The following is a 21,417-nucleotide window of genomic DNA, read 5'->3' on the forward strand; positions in this document are numbered from 1 at the left end:
CGTCATATTTGAGGGGGAGACTGACTTTTTGTGACGTCGTGTGACGAGGGGGGGGTCAAAAATCGTCCAAAATCTTTCTATTATTATTTATATAATTTCTTTTTTCTTTTTTACCTACGTGACTTTACCGAAAAAACCTAAGAGTATGAATCCTTGCAGTCACGAAAGCTTCAAATCTAGAATAAATTAGCAATATTATTTTGTTGCACATCGCATCATCCTCAAGGCTTTCCTTGCCAGTGCTTAATTTCAGATCAACAAGCGAACCGTGACGTCATCCGAGAAGATGTCGACGTGAATCAGCGATTGCTGACGTCATCTCGTCGAATGGCCGCGGACGTCATGGCGCTTGCATCACGCTGGTAATGACGTCACCGCGCGCGTTCACACCCGCGCCCGGGGTAGTTTAAAAGTGGCCGGCGGTAGTTATGACGTCACCGAGCACGTTCGCACCCGCGCCGGAGTTGTTGCCGTGGTTATGACGTCACCGCGCTCTTGTTGCGAGTGACGTCATCGCGCGAGGCTGGAACGCTGTGTGCGCGCGCGGGCGGGCGGGGTGATTGGGTCGGTGACGTCACCTAACGGTGCGGGCGCCCAGCTGAGCACCCCCCCACCCCGCGTGTGTCTCTCAAGCAGTCGCTCTCATTTCACTCTCGTTCTTGTGTGCACACCCCCCCCACCACCACCACCACCTTGCCCACCACCACCTCCACCACCTTGCCCACCCCCCCACCACCACCACCACCACCTTGCCCCCCCCCATTCGCTTTCATTATTTTCGTCTTGTTCGGTGCGGTACGCGCGCTCGCTCGCTCCTTCGATCCCCTCGCTCTTTGCTCGTTCGGGGGTGCCGGCTGCGAGTCCTGGGGGTGGTGGAGGTGGTGACGGTGGTGGAGGTGGTGACGGTGGTGGAGGTGGTGGTGGTGGAGGTGGTGGCGAGTAACGGCGATGATGGCGCTCGCGCCGGGCGTGGCTGTGGCCGCGCTGGCGCTCGCGTTGGGCCTCGTCCTGTGGCTGATGCATCTCGTGTCCATCGCATTCACGTGAGTCCCCGTGGCGACAGCTACAACCGACACACACGGCACACACACACAAGCACACACACGGCACACAGACAGACACGCACACACGGCACACACACACGGGCACACACTCACACACACACAAGCACACACACAAGCACGCACACGCACGGCACACACACACGGCACACACACACATGACACAGACAGACACACGCACACACAAGCACACACACGAACACACACACAAGCACACACACACGGCACACACACACATGCGCACACACACGGCACACACACACGCACACACAAGCACACACAAGCACACACACACACACCCGGCACACACACGCACGCACACACACGGCACACACACAAGCACACACGGCACACACACACGCATACACACACACACACACAGCACACACGCACGCACACACACACAGCACACACACACACGCACACACACGGCACACACACACGGCACACACACACACGCACACACGGCACACACACACGCACACACACAGCACACGCGCACGGCACACACGCACGCACACACACACAGCACACACACACACGCACACACACGGCACACACACACGCACACACACAAGCACACACACACGGCACAGACACACACACGCACAGTTGTCGCAGTGCTGCATCGCTGACGCTATTTAAGTTAAACGATCCACACCTCCCCCCCCCCACCTTTTGGCCTTAACATGATGCTGGGGTCAAGCGCTCTTAGCAAGCAGCACCTATGACGGGGTGGGGTGGTCAAGCACCACGCACCGGCCGCCTTTGTCTCCCCCACTCAGTGGCGATGTTTTTACTGCAAGCCACACCACGCTACTCGTTCAGGTTATCGTCACTGGCTGCTGCTGCTGTTGTTGGCCGTGGATGGCTGGAATCGAACTCGGCTCATAGCCGGGGTTCGTAGCGCTGTCCGCTTCGCTACTACAACTGGACACGCAACACAGGCAACCCAAACCAGCCAGTTGCCACTTAGAACGCACAGCGAGGGGTGGCTTACCGTGTCAATCCGTACGGTTTAACCCCGGTATTCTTAGTAATAGGTTTTTACCCTTTCAACTGGTACAAAACTGACACCTTTATACAAGGGATCATGTTTGCCATAACCACAACACAAGCAGTCAAAATGCAAACAAAAAGAAACAACTCTGATAATGATAATGATATGCACTGTCCTTGAAGTTGATTGGTCCACACCCGAGACAGCTTTTCTTAGAGCCTAGTCTCCACTGGTGTTGGACCAGATGACGCCAAAAGGCGTACAACTCAAAAACAGCGCACTATCAGAGTATTGAGAGCTCGGGGTAAGCATTTACACTATGAGACCTCCTTTACCAGTGGCAAAATATAGTAATAGGTTTTTACCCTTTCAACTGGTACTGGTACCCGGTATTCTTGTACAGGGGAACTTGGGTTTTCAGGTCCATACGGCGGTACAGCCGTTTGAATACGGGCAACAAAAAAACGTCGATTTCGTGTTTCTCTCCCTTGAGATGGGACTTTGTAGGATGAACGTTGAAATGTATAAGGGGCACGGCGTGGTCAATAAGGTCTGAATTGGCCTGTAATAACGTAGGGCACTGATAAGGGGTTGATGACAAGGGATGCGGTGGTGCTTACTCAAAAGACAAATCGGCAGCGACGAAGCAGTGCAGTTGGGAGAGAGGAGAGAGAAAACTCTGGACACCCCCCCTCTGCCATCGACATGTTGAATTTTTCCACCGCTGCCAGCTTGTTTATGGAGATGACCACCACCGTCAATGCGAGAAAGACTTCAGAACAAACGTAGATACGCGTACCGACAATATGCGCCCTTCACAAAGCAGTCTCTCCGCATTTAAACAGCTACAAATATAGTTGTTTACACATCCCATCAGCCAGCCACACTCCCTTCTTGGAAGTGTATCTGATCGCCGGCATTAATTTTAACGCAACAAACCCTCCTTTATCGGTTTCTGCATTCCATTCATCATATCAGTGCCCTACCTTATTTCAGACCAATTCAGACCTTAATGGTCACGCCGTGCCCCTTATAAATCTCAACGTTCACCCTACAAAGTCCCATCAACAAGGGCGAAACGCAAACAAATAAGACGAAACATTTTTTTTGCCCTATTGAAACGGCTGTACGCCGTATGGACCTGAAAACTCAATTTCCCTGTACAAGAATACCGGGGTAAACCCTATGGGTTGACACGATATCATTCACTATCACATCGGATATATTAGGGGCTTGCTTTTTTAAACCATGAGTTCAATCATAGTACAAATCAGCAAAACTGTGGCCCATCGGCAGCCAGGCTTGCTGAAACTATTGCTTTTAACATGAGCGGACCGCATCGGTTTCCACGTTCAGTGTCTCATCAGCTGCTGCTGCAGCAGCAGCGTCAGTCTCGTTCAAACCAAATGCCGTCGTTTATGTAGGCAGGGACGTAGCTCTCTGGCAGAATATAGGGTCCCAGTGTCCACGCAAAATAAGCATGATAATCTTTGGAGAATTATAAGTAAAATAAAATTGCGCCTTCTCATATCTGTCCCTTCGCGTAAAAAAAAGAGAAAATGTTTTTTGCCACGCATCCCATGAGCCGCACGGCCACACTTTCGTTTTTGTTTATTTTAATACGAGGCTTTATCGTGCAATTGTGTGTGTGTGTTATGACGTAAAGTTGCACAGGCTTAATTGTGTAGCTTTGTCTCGTTTTCTTTTATTGTAACGCACGCACACCGTACCTCTACGGGCGGCACTGCATACTCACAGCTCTCGTTTCCACGTTAAAACCTTCATTTCGTGATAGTCACAATATCTACGACAAGTTTTTACTGTATCATTTATAATAGCCACGTTATTTAGCAGCAACCGAACATTATTTCAAACGATAATTTAAATAATAATTTGTATTTATACCGGAGGATTCAGCGGTATACGTTAATGTTGCATTTGGTTGCTTTTACATTAAAACATTGTAAAAATACGAACTTATATTTACACAATTACACATACACATGTTTATTTATACAACTTTTGAGAGATTATCCTTGTTGCTGTGTTTAGCCTTGCCATACTCTTGTTTACTGTAAACCCATTCATATTTTTTAATGTCAAAAGGTAAAATGTGCAGCACTGAAATGACTTGTTAATGCCACTGTTTGCGGAAGAGCTTTCACAAAAGGAAGCTCTTCAGAGCCCCTATAGAGAGGTCATTTAGTCTACTCTTCCACGCTGTAAAAATTTTACAATTGCAGGTCGCTTGTTGTATAATTGTATCAATGTTCAATGTGCCTAGTGGCTCTTGGCCATAGGAATGTGTAATTCGCATCACTGCTGGCTGGGCTGTGTTCATGTTTGACAGCATCATCACCAGCGCTACCTGTACTACCACCTCATTGTTCCGCATAGGCTGCTTCACCTGCTATTGTTTATTCTGTCACTTGACGCGAACAGAAGAAGCATATTATAATTAAATAATGAATAGCGTTTGCCATCCTTTATTTACCCATGTGACAGTTCATGGAGATGTACTGTCCCCTTACCCACCCACTGACCTACCTACCCACCCACTCAACCATCCACCTATTTACGTGCCCGCTCACCCATACACTCAGAATATCAAAATCACTCACTCAAAACGTCTCTCCATCTTGTCCATTAGCATAAAAGTGCTCCTCGCCTGGCACTTCCCAGGAGCGTTCTTCACGAGCCTCCAAAACACACAAATCCATGCGCGCATGGAGCATTAATCTTTAATTCAGTGTGAAATCTGACTCGCAGGTGAATTTACAAGGTTCATAGTGTTTTCACAAAAAACCTTAAATAATTAATATGCGGCAGAGAGAGAGACACGGGGAGGGAGAGAGAGAAGGGAGATAGAGGAAGTAGACATGGGGGGGGGGGGAGAAGAGGGAAAAGAGTGAGACAATGGGAGGGGTGATGCATGGGGAGACAGTGGATGGAGACACGTGTGAGAGAGAGGAGGGAGATAGGGAAGGAGAGAGGATGGAGACGGGGAGATAGATGGATGTTGGGTTTGCGTGTGGTTGGCGAGCTCATCTCGCGTAGGGCTTCTTTGTTTTGCAAACAGATACGGGGCAAACGCACACAAACACACAGATCCCCCGATATAGCCTTTAACAGGCTATTATTGGCTGTTAGCGAGCACCTATCAAGGCTGGTTTGATGTGGCCTAAACTATGCCCGGCCGCTGTTGTCTCCCCAATGATGATGCTTACACATCAATCTGGTACTCATTTAAGGTTGAGTCGACCTAGGGGAGGTTCAGGACCGGTTCACATATTCGTCAATATTCGTGGCTGATCTTGGCTCTCAGCGGAACTTAAACTTAGTTCACACGCAATGTGCTAACCACCACTGGCGGAGCCAGTTGGGGGGGGGGTGGGGTGGCACGTGCCCCCCCAATGATCCAATCGAAATCCCTAATTTCGATCGGATCATTGGGGTTTATTAGTAATAAATCAGCATTTTGCGACCCCCACTGCCACTGTGTAGCATATTATTATGAGCCAGCGACTCTATGAGATGAGAGGACAATATTCTGAGTCATAATAAGTAACGACAAAGCAGTTATAAGTGACTCAGAATTGTGCACAGTTGCGTATACAGTCCACGACTTCTCTGAAGGCAAACACCTTCAGCGAGCGCGATGCCAATCACACACGGTTCGAATTCGACCCTCGATCGTTGGCTGCGCCATCGCCGCACACGCGTCGAATAAAAAGCAAGGGACAAGTCCTTACTTACTAACAACTCCTCTATCATTTGTCATTGCTGGAGGGGTTGCCCCCCCTACCTGAAAATCCTGGCCCCGCCATTGCTAACCACGATGTTATCACGAGCCACAAAAGCAAGCACGCACTCACACTTCCTCCCAAAGATAAAGATCACCTGTTTTAGCCTTAACAGACTATTGGGACAACTGCTGTTAGTGACCAGAACTACGTCCGGCCGCCTTTGTCTCCCTACACATCGCACCAGCTTCTCATTTGAGGCTAAGTCACACATACACCCTCACACACAACATAAACAGCCGCCATTGCTTATTAAGTAGTGGTGATGTCACCACAGTGCTTGTGCCAGGTTAGATGCACTTTGAGGTGACATGAAGTGTCGAAGGCTCACTCGCAGGAGGTCACGGGACAGACCCAGGTGCCATCGGTTGACTGACTGAGATGACTGACATGCTCCACCTGTGCTTTTCACTGTGCCAACTTGCTGCATTTTAGGAACTACATTTATAATGCATTCATAATCCCCTGTAGGCATGTGTCTCCCTGTGCTCTCATGTGTCCCCGTGTCTCTCCAACTCTCCCCGTTTCTCATCGTGTCTCCCTGTGTGTGTCTCCATGTGTCTTCGTCTCTCCAGGCGCATCCACCTGCGGAGGCAGGTGCCGGACAAAGTTCCTGTTTCATGTCTTCCTGGTGTCTCCCTCCTCAAGCCGCTCAAAGGCGTCGACCCAAACCTCGGAGACAATCTTGAGACATTCTTCAACATGGACTATCCAGAGGCACGGGAACACAGAGACACGTGGCTATCGGGAGGCACGGGTAGACGCGGGGATACACAGGAAGACATGTGGAGATGGAGACACAGGGGCACGGGGAGACAACTTCGAGAAATTCTTCAACATGAAATACTTACAGGAATAGGGATACGAGAACAAACAGGCACATGGGGAGAAAGAGAGAGAGAGGGGGTGAGAGACACGGGTAGAGAGAGAGAAAGAGTATCACACGGGAGAGGAAATTTATACAATTCGTAATACAAAAATATTCATAGGCGCCATCATGGAGAATGTTTATAACAAGATGGAGAGGCAGGCAGTATGTCTCCTCTCTCTTTGCGATTAACAGGCAGATAGTCCACTTCTCTCTCTCTCTCTGTGTGATGAATAAATAGCCAATCTGACACCTTCCCCACTCTTTCTCTCTGTGTAGGTGGAGATTCTTCTCTGTGTGCAGGACAGAGATGACCCAGCGGTGAAAATCTGTCAGCAGCTCCTCGACAAATACCCGAACGCGGACGCAAAACTCCTCGTGGGTGAGAGAGAGAGACACACACACAAGAGAGATATTGGGAAATTGACAGACATGGGGAGAGAGAGAAACACTGAGAGGGAGAATCAGAGACACAGGGAGAGAGACATGGGTGTATTGAGTGCCGTTGGACTGCGAGAAGGGCTGGGTGCAGATGCAGTACTTGTAATTTTTTTTTTACATAGAAAACAGGGGGAACATAGACATAGAGGAGGGGTAGAGAGAGGGGGTACAGAGAGGGAAGGGGTAAGAAGGAGGAGAGCAGAGTGTAACATCTTTTGTGAAATCTTTCATTTATAAAGGGGGGGGGGGGGCACATGAAGCAAAGCATTGAAAAAAAAAACAGAAATGATGAACGAAGCAAAGTGCCGACTACACCGAGCATCTTCTTGTTTCCTCTGATCGTAAAAAAAGAGACATGGGGAGAGGAGGGAGCGAGAGAAACAGGGAGAGAAAGACACTGGGAGAGAGATGAGGGAAATATATAGAGGAAGTGAGAGAGAAAGGAGAGAGGTGGAGACATGGGGAGAGAGGGAAGAGATACATGGGGGAGGGGGGGGAGTGTGTCTGTGTGTCTCTACGTGTCTCTGTCTATGCATCTCTCTCTGTGTCCGTCTGTATGTGTAGGAGGCAAGCGAGTGGGTATCAACCCCAAGGTGAATAATCTTATGCCTGCGTATGAGTCTGCGAAACACAGTCTACTGTGGATCTGTGACAGTGGCATTCGCGGTGAGTACAAATACAAAGGTAAATGTCCCCCTGCATAGCCCACACAGACTGTAGGGGCAAGTGCAATTACCGAGCACCTATGAGTCGGTGGTGTGGCCAGCACCTTTGTCTCCGCAGTGTTGATGTTAAATACATACTTTGCAAGGTACTTGTTTCAGGTTGAGTCGACATAGGGAAGACCCAAGACCAGATCTGATATTTTGCCACTGATTTTGCCTGTAAGCGGTAAATGAATTGGAGTTGCCGAGTTCGTAACCCAGAGTGCTAAACATTACACTACCTTCTTGGTTCTTTCGGTAGAGTCACGTAGAAGGGAAATAATCAAATAATAAAAATAAAACATAATAAAATACAATTCTCACGACGTTTCGGCCACAACGCAAGCAGCCGTCCTCAGGTGAAGAACAGGGCTGTCGGAAAGACAGCGTCTGAATGAACACCACCAAGCTTGGCAGCGTATATTTAAGCTGGGTTAGAGGAGGAGGGCGCCTTGACAAAGGAATTTGCATATCAACAGATAAATTTAGCATATTTATGGCAAATGCAGATATGGGATTAGTCACTACTTGTGGAATGTGTAGGTGGTGGAGCGGGGTCTCAAAGTCATATTATGCTCGTGTATTACGTAGGATTAGCAGCAATAAAGGGAGGAAGTAGGATTAGCAGTAATAAAGGGAAGGAATTTTAATAGTAAGGAGCTGCAGCAGCCAAACCACCACGTAAAAACTTAAATATAAACTACATCAATATCATCAATATACTCAATATACTCTCCAATAAGCTGAGCTACTAACAGTAAGTCATACATTATACTTCTATGTCGCAAAAAATATTCATTACACTACCGCTCTCCGTAAATAGACAAAGATAGACACACAGTGACTTAGTATGTCTGTCTTCCTGTAGTGAGACCAGACACGCTGTTAAACATTGTCTCACTCTGTCCCTGTTTCTATATGTGTGTGTCTCTCTCTGTGTCTGTCTCTCTCTCTGTCTCTCTCTGTGTCTCCCTATAGTGAGACCAGACACACTGTTAGACATGGTTTTGCAGTTGTCCAAGGATGTGGGTCTTGTCCACGGGCTCCCGTACGTGGCCGACAGACGTGGATTCGCAGCCACGCTCGAGCAGGTAACCTGTCTGTCCCTGTGTAAGTGTAGTGGGTTCGAATTAGGTGCACACACACACAGCTTGGAGGCAACACTATTTATTAAACGGTAAGTAATATAACACTGTACATGAGGTGGTGACCACCTTTCTCAACTCACTAACACTCTGGAACACGACACAGACTGGACCAGGCAGGCAACGGCCTGCCTGGCCCAGGACGACGACCCATGATGTCTTCACATCGGAGTACAGTACAACAGCCTCGCTCCGCGTTCACACCACGCTTATATCTGCTTTGGCGTGGCCGGCTCCGCCCAGGCGTGGCTGGCTCTGTCCAGGCCACGCCTCCCTTCCCAGGCCACGCCTCCCTTCCCCCACCTCTGGGAAGGTCCGGATCCCTCCACCACGTGACCCCCCAGGCACCCCCTTGGGGCCCCCAGCCCTCGTACGGGCCGACACAGTAGTGACCGTTCTATGTCACTACATCACCCCCACCTGTATAAACACACAGCCGTCCCCGGCTGTAACACAACTGTGAAACATCGAAAAGGTGTGCCTCCGAACCAGCAACATCAATAAATGACCGGCGACCGATAAGAAATACAATCACATAAGATATACAGAATCGACGAGGGTAAAAGGAAGGGAACCGCATAGAAAATGGGGAATTAACAACAAATATACATGAAAACTGGCTAACCCACTTACGCTCCAGCACAGCCTCCCCGTGAGAATCACTCATGCACCGACATGTGAGTGTGGCCATTGGAACGACGGCGTAGGCAATGAGCAAGGAGTCTGAGAGGCATGTAGAGCAGCCAGTCTTCAACGAGTCCATGTGGCCGGGCCTGGGGAACCAGAAGCGGCCCAAAGGGCACGGCCCCTCCCCCCAGGAGTCAAGAACAGGAGGAGCAGGAGTAGCTGACGCAGGCTCCACTTCCTCCCCCCCCCAGTCCGTAGCCGGTCGGCATAACCGGCGACTCCAAGGTGCCAGGTAGATACTGCCTCCTGTGACGAGAAACAAATCCTCCTGAGGCATCACTCAACGAACACTCGCCTCCGCTCTTCGGACATGACAGTCACCCAATAGCACCCCCCCCCCGCCTTTCCGACATGGCGTCTCCATCCTAAAACCCGCGCACGTCGGCCATATCGGGGGGGGAATTTCCATGTTACCACCCCACCGCCTTTCCGACGCGGCGTCACAACCAGTACCACGCGTCGGCCATATCGGGGGGGAATTTCCATGTTAGCACCCCACCGCCTTTCCGACGCGGCATCACAACCAGTAGCACGCGTCGGCCATATCGGTGGGGAATTTCCATGTTACCACCCCACCGCCTTTCCGACGCGGCATCACAACCAGTAGCACGCGTCAGCCATATCGGGGGGAATTTCCATGTTACCACCCCACCGCCTTTCCGATGCGGCGTCACAACCAGTAGCACGCGTCGGCCATATCGGGGGGGAATTTCCATGTTACAACCCCACCGCCTTTCCGACGCGGCGTCACAACCAGTAGCACGCGTCGGCCATATCGGGGGGGATTTTAACCCAGTCTCTCTCCAAGACTCGCATCGCAGCCTATAGCTGTACCGACCGAGCTGAGACGACCCATTGTTCACTTACTGCACAACATGCACCCTAACAACTGAGGGATACAGTCCCAACGTAACGGGACAACTCCACCTGAACACTACGAATCTCCAGCCCACTTTTTCAACGCGCCTCGGAGTGTCTCACTCTCCGGGCCATCAGGTCAAGCCATCAGACACAGCATGATGGGACCACACTCTCTGAGCCATGTGAGCGCACAGCCCACTAGGCTAGACAAGCCACGGAGTGTCTCGATCTCCGGGCTGTCAGGTCAAGCTGTCAGACACAGCATGACGGGACCACACTCTCTGAGCCATGTGAGCGCACAGCCCACTAGGCTAGACAAGCCACGGAGTGTCTCGATCTCCGGGCTGTCAGGTCAAGCCGTCAGACACAGCATGACGGGACCACAATGTTCGTGTTAGACACATAACTCTCACTGGGCCATCCTGGTCAGGATCTGCGCCCCAAGATAAGTGACAGCCAGCACCACAATTCCAAATCCCTGGCAGCATGTCACCATCGCAATTTAACACCATCACAACACATACAATTTGAATTATGATCCCCCACAGAACTGATCCAATGCCGAACAGGTACGCACAATTTGTGACGATCCCGAATATTCAATGGTCACAACAATACACCTCACATCCCGTATCCGTACACATCATCTCCGAGACTCGCATTGCAGCATGCAGCTGTACCAACCGAGTGGAGAGAGCAATGCAATTTGACGGCAATTAACAGAAACGCACCCCCGATCCATGTAGAACACAAGGGGCATTCCCGCACAAAAGACATCATCTGTGCAACAACGGACAGGAACCAACCAGTGAGTTTGAAACAAACCGAACCTGTCATTTCAAAATCCCCTTCAACATTAACCATGGGACTCAGGGCATTCGAATTTTGAGAGCAAAAAAACTAGACACAAACCCCAAGAATCGCCGAATTGATTAATACAGTATATGCAGTAAACGAAGTTCGTACAGTCAATCATTTGGCGCAATGCTCCATCCAGTCCCCACATGGCAACACACACAATCAATACTCCAGACAATCCGTACATAGTAAATGATCACAAGCAAGTACCCAACAGTCCATACACTGTTAACAATTTCAAGCAAAGCTCCATACGGTCTGTACATTGGCAACAATGACGATCAAAGTTTCTGACAGTTACACGTGACAATCACGAGCGAAACTCCATACAGTATACACAATAACAATGGCGATTTCGCAACAAAACGACGTAACAACACGAGTCATTAACACGGCAACCTACAGGATATCAACGGAGCTCGGGACACCAAACAACGAATTAATCATTAACTACACCCAGAAGATACCGATCTCGACGCCGTAATTAACAACACTGTTACAAGCAGACACCCGCATGGAAGCCGCGTCAATTTATCACGCACACAACCGGACGAACACGCTCTGCAAACCAGCGAGTTAAAAAAAACACCCGCGATCGCAACCCGGCACACGCAAGATGGGTGAAGTTATTATTTTTCTTGGGGCCGGGTGCTTGTCATGTCACGACTCGCCTGGCGACTGTGAATAGCGGAGGGCGGCAAGGTGGAGCACTGGGACGGCCCGAAGAATCTTTCATGGTGAACACGGCCTGCTCTTGCGAACCCATCCACCTCTCGCGCTCGAGCAGAAGACTGGAACTCCCCCTCCGCAGGTGTTGATGTCGGCGGGAGCGGCATTTCGGCAGCAGGAGCGGCGTTTTGGCGGGAACCGCGCCCCGACCAGCCGCCGAGTTGGCGGGAGCGGCGTTTTGGCGGGAATCACGCCCCGACCAGCCGCCGAGTTGGCGGGAGCGGCGTTTTGGCGGGAACCGCGCCCCGACCAGCCGCCGAGTTGGCGGGAGCGGCGTTTTGGCGGGAACCGTGCCCCGACCAGCCGCCGAGTTGGCGGGAGCAGCGTTTTTGCGGGAACAGCGCCCCGACCAGCCGCTGAGTTGGCGGGAACAGCGCCATGATCAGCCGCCGAGTTGGCGGCCCCACCGCGTGGCCCGCATGCCCGGGCCTCCCCCGCCAGCCCCCGAAGAGACGACGGTGTTCTCTCCCCGCGGCTCCATCGCTCCGTTCCCAATGGCGGCGAAGCAGCGGTGCGATGCCAGTCCCGCCGCTCCGCGTGCAGCGCCATCTCTCTCTCTGTCACCGGGGCTGCCATCCCCGGGGCTGTCCGAAGGATGGTCGTCACACCGTCCCCGTCGTACGAAGGCGTCCAGGTGAGTTTTCTATTTGTTTTTCGTGTGCCCATTTTACTTCCCTAGGATAACACCTAGCAATATTTATATTTCCACAACTTCTGACACCAAATGTAGTGGGTTCGAATTAGGTGCACACACACACAGCTTGGAGGCAACACTATTTATTAAACGGTAAGTAATATAACACTGTACATGAGGTGGTGACCACCTTCCTCAACTCACTAACACTCTGGAACACGACACAGACTGGACCAGGCAGGCAACGGCCTGCCTGGCCCAGGACGACGACCCATGATGTCTTCACTTCGGAGTACAGTACAACAGCCTCGCTCCGCGTTCACACCACGCTTATATCTGCTTTGGCGTGGCCGGCTCCGCCCAGGCGTGGCTGGCTCTTTCCAGGCCACGCCTCCCTTCCCAGGCCACGCCTCCCTTCCCCCACCTCTGGGAAGGTCCGGATCCCTCCACCACGTGACCCCCCAGGCACCCCCTTGGGGCCCCCAGCCCTCGTACGGGCCGACACAGTAGTGACCGTTCTATGTCACTACATAAGTGTGAGTGTAAGTGTGAGTATATGTGCATGGGGGTGGGGAGCGGTAGTGTAGCGGTTAGCGCGCTGCGCTATGAACACGGCGACACGGGTTGGATTCCCGCTCACGGCCAACACCAGTGACGATTATCTGAACCGGTCCCGGGCCTCCCCTAGGTCGACTCAGCCTCAAATGAGTACCTGGTACGGTGTGTAAACATTGCCACTAGGGAGACAAGGGCGGTCGGGCGTGGTGCTGGCCACCCACCCCCTCGTGAACCGTTCCGGCCTTCATAGGTGCTCGCTAACAGCACTTGCCCCTACAGTCCGTTAAAGGCTATATGGGGGATCTTTGTATATGTGCATGGGTGTGCCCTTCTCTTTCTCTTCCTGTCACTGTCTCTGTGTGTGTCACTGTCTCTGTGTGTGTCAGAGTGTGTGTGTCAGAGTGTGTGTGTCTTCCAATCTCTTTCTGTCTGTTCTGTCTCACTCTCTGTCTGTGTGTCTCTCTCTTCTGTTCTCTCTGTCTCTGCTTCTCTCTCTGTATGCAGGTGTATTTCGGCACGGCTCACCCACGTAGCTATGTCTCGGCACACGTGGTTGGGGTGCGCTGTGTCACGGGAATGTCCTGTCTGCTGCGTCGCTCGGTCTTGGACGACGCTGGGGGGCTCCAAGCTTTCGGAAAGTTCCTCGCGGAGGATTACTTCATGGCCAAGGCCATCACAGACAGGTAGGGGGGCCACGCACAGGGAGGAGAGGGGAGGCACGGGGAGACACGGGGAGACACGGGGTGGAGAGGGGAGACACGGGGAGGAGATGGGAGATATGAGAGAGAGATGGTGAGGAATGGGATGTACGGGGAAGGAGAGGAGTGTATTTGTGTTTGTCTACATAGGGGATGGAAACTCGCCATGTCTCACCAAGTTGCACTGCAGAACCCGGGTTCCTACTCAATCTCCTCCTTCAGGAACCGCATGATCAGGTACTAACGCACGTACTAATGCCCACACATACTAACGTGCACTCACTAACGCGCATATTACTTACAAACAAAGATCCCCCGTATAGCATGAACAGACTGTTGGGGCAAGTGCTGTTAGCGAGCACCTATGAAGGCCGGCACGGCACACAAGGGGGTGGGTGGCCAACACCACGCCCGGCCGCCTTTGTCTCCCCAATGGCGACGTTTACACATCGCACCAGGTACTCATTTAAGGCTGAGTCGACCTAGGGAGAGGCCCAGGACTAATTCAGGACAATCGTCACTGGCGATGGCCGTGCGTGGGAATCGAACTCGGGTCGCCGTTGCACTACCGCTCCCCACATATAACTTACGCTAACGTACACACTAACGCACACACACTAACGCACACACACTAACGCACACACTAACATAAGCTCACTAACACGTACACACTTGTCTGAGTATATCAGTGTCTCTGTGTTCCTGTGTCACAGTGTCTCTGCGTCTCCGTGTCTTAGGTGGACTAAGCTGCGTCTCACAATGGTCCCTGCGACCCTACTGCTCGAGCCATTGTCCGAGTGTCTCGTGTCTTCGTGTCTCATATCCTGGGCATCTTGCAAATTACTCGGATGGGACCCGGCCATTGTGTTTCTGGGGCACATCCTGGCCTGGTTTCTGGCAGACTACGCACAGCTCACCGGCGTGCACGTGAGTGGTCTGGTCGTGGTGACATCACCTCCACTTAGTGGCGAATGGCTGTAATTCACCCCAACATTTGTTCCTCGAAAATTTTTTCTCTATTCCGGTCTCAATTACTTCTAGATTTGAAGCTTTCGTGACTGCAAGGATTCATATTCTTAGGTTTTTCGGTAAAGTCACGTAGGTAAAAAATCTCAATTACTCCTCTCCCCAATCATTTCTCTTCCTTTTGACTTCCGTTTTTCATCTTTTAATGGCACAGTATTAGTTGGGTTATCTGGAATTTCAATGTCTAACTGGTACATCCTTTAAAGATCACATCACACCTGTGCTCCTGTCCCTTCACTGGCTCCCTGTCCATATCCGTATTGATTTTGATATTCTCTTGCTGGTATTCAAGGCCTTAAATTGACTCGCTCCTCCATACATTCATGACCTCCTTCAGCCATATATTCCACCAAGATCATTAATATCCTCAGATTGTGCTTGCTCACTGTCCCACGATCTCGGCTTCACACTTGGGGTGAATGCGCCTTTGCAATTGCGGCACCTAAAATCTGGAACTCCTCGCCCTTCGAGGTCAAATTGTCTTTCTCTCTTTAGTTATTTTCAAACGTCTTTCTCACTTCTTGTTTCCTTGGTTGATTTGACCTATTTCCACATTTTCAGGCATAGCGCCCTGAGATAGATTTTTTAAGGGCGTTTTATAAATTTAAATTATTATTATACCTCAATGATCTGGATACAGTTCCATCAGTGAGCTCTTCCGGCAGGCAAGGCTGTATTGACTTGGTCCCTCATGCCCAAGCAACTTTTGTTTGGATTTAGAGAAGGGCCTAAACAGGCGTGGCATAGGCTAGAGAAGAGATGGGCTGATGCAGTACAAGAGGATGTGGAGCTGATTGGACTTGCCAATAACTGATACCGGCAGTGTCAAGACACTACTGGGCAGTTGGAGGCAGTTGCCCTCCAAAAACAGTCGAGGGCAGAGGAGCGACGCTCACAAAAACGAGCGGAGCACCAGGTGGCTAAAAAGCAGTGAGTTGGGAAGCACAGGTGTTGCATTTGTCAGTCATCTCAGTCAATCAACCTATCACACCTGGGTCTGCGCTGTGACCTGTCAGCGAGGCTTCGACATTTCACTTGGCCTCAAATTGCACGTAGTCTGGCATAAACCGTGTGGTAATATCATCGCCACTTCGTGGTAAATGGCGGTCGTTGTTGTGTATGTGAGCGGGTAAGAGTGTGGGTGAGAGTGAGTACGAATGAGCGAGTAAGAGTGAGCGTGCATGAGAGAGCGTGAGAATTCGTGTGAGTGTATTTGTGTATGTGGGATTGAGTGTGAGTGTGGTGAATGAGTGAGAATGAGTGTGTGTCAGAAAGCATGTGAGTTAGTACGTGTGAGACTGTGAGAGAGTGTGTGTCAGTCTGTGTGAGTAAGAAGTCAATTGGTGTGTGTGAAAGTGCGTGTGTGCATGAGCTATACGGGGAATCTTTGTCTTTGTGTTGTAGGGGGGCGCACCCCCGTTCTCGCGGAGGGAGTTTGCGGCCGCGTGGGTTGTGCGCGAGCTGCTGACGCTGCACATCTTCGTCTCCGCTCTCCTTCACCCAAACATCGCATGGAGGAAAGGCACTTACCGGGTTCACTGTGGTGGCACCGCGGAGGAGACGCTCCCCGTGTAGGGGAGAGTAGGCGTGTGGGAGGAGAGGGACACGGGGAGAGGATAGAGGAGAAAGACACGATGAGAGAGGGAGAGAGACACACAGGTCGAGAGGGAAACGTCGCGCGGGGGGGGGGAGAGACGAGAAATAGAGAGATTGAAGAGGGAGACATTGGTATGGGAGGAATGGGGAGGAGAGACGTGGGGAGGATAAAATAAAACACAGGGAGCGGAGGGGAGAGGAAGAAGAGAGAAGACACTGGGAGAGGAGAGGAGACACGGAGGGGGGGGGGAGAGTTGACACGGGAGGGAAGGGCAGACACGTGTAGGAGATACGAGGTTAACTTTGGGAAGCGAGAGGAGACAGGAGACACAACAGGGAGGGGTGGGGAACACGGCGAGGAGAGAGGAAATATGGTGAGAGTAGTTACGGGGATAGGAGAGCAGACACGGGAAGGATATTGGGAGATACAGGGAAGAGAGAGAAGACACGGGGAGGGTAGGGGAAGACACGGGGAAGAGAGAAAAGGAGACACGAGGAGTAGAGTAGACATCTGGAGGGAAAGGAGATGCCTCAAGGAGAGACAAGATGTGGAGAGAGGTGATGGGTATGGGGAGGTGAGAGGAGACATGGGAGGATCCGTGCACTGTGACAGGTTTCACCTGGATGAACAGAGCACTGTGACCAGGTCTCCTCGTGGAGCTCCCTGATGGAGCTCTGCATTACACTGGGCTTCCTTATAGAGCTTTGTATTACACTGTGCCTCCTTATGTAGCTCCAGAATGGAGCTCTCTGTTATATTGGGCCTCCTTATTAAGCTCCATGATGGAGCTCTATTACACTAGGCCTTCTCACGGAGCTCTCTATTACACTGGACCTCATTGTGGAGTTCCATGATAACTATTGAAGACTGGGTCCCCTGGCGGAGCTCGGTAATAAGTGGCAAGTTTCCTAAAAGGACTCCATGACAGACCTCTATCAGAGACTGGGCCGCATCATGAAGCTTGATAATGGGGCACTGTCAAATTGGGCCTCCTCACGGAGCTCTGTCAGGGGGCCATTAATTGTTCTATAATACATGGTTTATCTGTTGGTATTTATAGTGTAAACTGGAGCAAGTGTGAGTTGTGTTTCTGTATAATTTAAAAGAATTGAGTTGACTGAGCGGTGTTTGTGATTGATTCTTTTACGCAGCGTCTGTAACCGACGACACAAACACTCGCACGGGAATACAAAAAAAACCAATGATTAAAGATTACATAACGAGCAGACACACACAAAGATAACCCGTGCAGTGTACACAGGCTGTTGGGGCAAGTGCTGTTCGCTAGCACCTAGGAAAGAGACCATCGTGCACCTATCATGGCGTGGTGTGGTCAGAAGCTCGCCCAGTAGCCTTGGTGTTTCCATTGCTGATATTTACACCGCATCATATACTCATTTAAAGCTTGGTCTACCTAGGGGAGCCTCAAAGTAATGTTAGATATAATTCACGTCTGATATTAGCAGCGGACAAGAATTTAACTCAGATAACTAGGTTCGTAGCAGACCACTGTAATACATATCTAACAATAACAGACGCCCCTGTTCGCCACTAAGTGGTGATATCGTGATGCTGTGCCAGGATAAGTATACTTAGAGGCCTAGTTAAACATTTAAAGACCGCATTGTCTGAGGTCACAGGACCAATCTATGCTTGATTCTGCCAGACACTACCAGATGCTACTAGCTTGTGCCAGACACTCTAAGGCACGGCATACAGACACTACCAGACAATACTTGGCACTATCAGACACAGACATTACTTGACACTATCAGGTACAACAACAACAACCGCCTTTCTCCACTAAGTGGTGGTGACGTCACCACGACGCTTATGCCAGGCCATGTGCACCTATCAGGTACGAACATACACTGACAGACATGACTTGACACCACAAGGCACTTATACTTTCCAGAGTCACTGAGGCACGTGCTGTCATTACGCAGTAATTTACTATTATACTGGTAGGAACCTCCTGGTTCCACCAGCCCACAGGGGATTATTGTGTCCATCGTGCAGGGAGGAGCTGGGTGGGGAGGGAGGGTCTGGGTGGGGAGGGTGGGAGGGGTGGAGCTGGGTGGGGAGGGGCTGGTCACCCCGTGGTGCCCTTATAAAACTCAACGTTTGACCTACTCACGCCGGCTTGTGCCCACCCTCACAGTCGGGCATATTTGCGGAATACACCACGCCGCCGTTGACCCTGGCCATTGACCGAGCAACCCAACGTTCCTACCAGCTCCCTCCGCAGGAATGTGTTAATGAGCCAAGAATGTTTCTGTGTCCCGCACGTGACGTCACTCCACGTCGGCCAGCCCCCCTCATTAATAATCATGAGCAGGTGACGTCCTCCACATGGACCCACCCCCTCAATAATCATGAGCAGGTGACGTCACTCCACATCGAACAGCCTCCCTCATTAATAATCATGAAGAGGTGACATCTTCCAAATGGACCCCCCCCCCCACCATTAATAATAATTAGCAGGTGACATCACTCCACATGGTGGGGCGAGGCGCCTCCCCCCTCCTCAGCGTCAACTTACAACCCTCACTACAAAGGCAGAACCCTCACGTCACGCAATCTCCGTAACGCTGTTGAGACATGGAAGTAAAAAGGACGTCATGATGAACAAGGGATTATAACCTTAAAACTGGCGGCTCCTGCAAAATCTCTCAGGGGGGGCAAATGTCTGGATGATTGATAAGGATAAGGTCCACCCATGCAATGGATAAATTAACAGCTTAAGCATGTAAAGGCAACTTCACTTCTTTAATATTAATGAAAAATAAAGTGACTCTTACAATACATCTTGTTTGTTTCTATACTCACTATTAATACAATCCACTCAAGTTTCTTTTATTAAAGATTCCACTGGGTGGCGACATATTATATTGTTGGATGAAACGTGCTTACGTATGATGACGTAAGCACGTTAGTGCGAGCCCTCCCGGAAGCCATAGAGAATGCATTGCAGCGCCCCCCGTTCGAAAAAAACATCTTTGAATGTAAGTCTATGGGGCCACTCGGGGCGATTCTCGGAGTGAAATCGCCCAAAAAGAGGCGGTACTCCACAGAACGTGACATGACGCTGATTGGACTATATCCAGAGGCACAGTGATGGCTAGCGTGACTCTGTGGTTGAATGACATTGGTGGTGCGTCGCCCAATCGCCCTAATGAAGAAACCGCCCCTGCCTTAAAATGAAATAGGTCTGTCACCGTGCCCTTAGAAATTGCACACGAATTGATGCAATGAATATCACGTCACAACCAGATGGTGATCTCCAATCACTTTCATGCACTCCCCAGTCAGTAACAGATACTGTCTAGACACTTTATCGGTGATTTATAAAGGAAAAAAATTGATGTTGGAGATAAAACAGATCCTTGCAAAACAGTTAATAAAGATCAGATTGGCTACCATCAATTCCCACAAATATTAGCCTGCCAGAAAGCTAAAAAAGCAGGCTTGCATAATAGCTTTGATGCCAAATGATGGTCGTGTTGCAATGAATCAGAATCTTTATCTAAACTGGAGGAGGAATCCGATGAGCTATGAAGCAATTTTTTCACATGTCCAGTATGGGCACGGGGTCAGCAAATTACAACGGCAAACAATAAAAAAAACGATAGGAGTGCAAAATAGAGAAAATATTAAGCAAGTCACTAAATATAAATACATATTAATTATAAGTCCGATTTACTAAGATCGAGTAAGGCAGCAAAACAACAACAAAACAGTCCCAGACCACACCAAGATAACACCACATAGTCCCTCGATAAAATAACACAAACATTGAACTATCGATACACAGGTAAGGATCAAAGTTACATTTGCAAATGTGACCGCTGTATCCAGCAATAATCTGCTTCAGGATATATTGTTCAGGGAGGATTTTTTTTTCAAAACGTTGGTGCTGCAATGCAAAGGCTTTGTCACCTATTTCAATTCTTGTTCTTGGGATAATTAAACGGCAGTTAGATGGACGCCTTAGGTTCTTTTGGGTTTAATTAATGTGGTATACTAGACATGATCGACGCTTTATACATGTCTCGGGCTATGATTATAAGACATCAAATATGTTCAAGGCTTGAGCACAAAACCTGAGATACATGAGCGAACAGGTTACCTGCAGATCATGTTTGATGGAACCTCCGAATTTGGACGTTTATATCCCGAGTAAAGCTCCATTGAGCTTCTTGGTTCTTTCGGTAAAGTCACGTAGAATGGAAATAATAAAATAAGGTGACCAAACCTGTTCTCCACCTGAGGACGGCTGCTTGCATTGTGGCCGAAACGTCGTAAGAATTATTTTATTATGTTTTATTTTTATTATTTCCATTCTACGTGACTTTACCGAAAGAACCAAGAAGATGAATCCCTGCAGTCACGAAAGCTTTAAATAGAAATCCATTGAGCTAATAAGATATTTTTCAAGGGCGACTCGGTTCGCAGACATCAACGCATTCCACTAAAAATTAATAATCACCGAGAAGTCAAGGTGATCGGACTTGCACATACAAGATGGATCCCCCTTTCTTGGCGCTGGCGGGACACGATATATTTTCTAAGTTGGATGGTCAGTGTGGGTCTGATATGAGCGCTTACAGAGCCTACACAAAGCTTGTGCAAGTTCTGGAGCGCATGTAGGCACAGTTTATTCTTGACACTTGTTTACTACCCAGGATAGCCTCGCGGAGTCAAGATTCAGGAGGGTCCTGCCCACTTGCAGTCTTGGGCAATTTTG

At 50.0% G+C, this 21,417-nt stretch overlaps 1 protein-coding gene across 1 annotated transcript; it reads left to right on the forward strand.

The window, feature by feature from the left end:
* Positions 1-526: 526 nt before the first annotated feature.
* On the forward strand, positions 527-17,788 carry UGCG (UDP-glucose ceramide glucosyltransferase). The gene is made up of 9 exons (XM_078858763.1): positions 527-1,043; positions 6,440-6,581; positions 7,012-7,114; positions 7,738-7,839; positions 8,856-8,968; positions 13,854-14,032; positions 14,198-14,284; positions 14,785-14,974; positions 16,478-17,788. Exons 1-9 carry the CDS (start codon positions 949-951, stop codon positions 16,646-16,648), a joined length of 1,182 nt encoding a protein of 393 aa, XP_078714889.1. The 5' UTR covers positions 527-948; the 3' UTR covers positions 16,649-17,788.
* Positions 17,789-21,417: the final 3,629 nt, after the last annotated feature.

This window comes from Lampetra fluviatilis, chromosome 1 (assembly GCF_964198595.1).
Source record: "Lampetra fluviatilis chromosome 1, kcLamFluv1.1, whole genome shotgun sequence".
NCBI lineage: Eukaryota > Metazoa > Chordata > Hyperoartia > Petromyzontiformes > Petromyzontidae > Lampetra > Lampetra fluviatilis.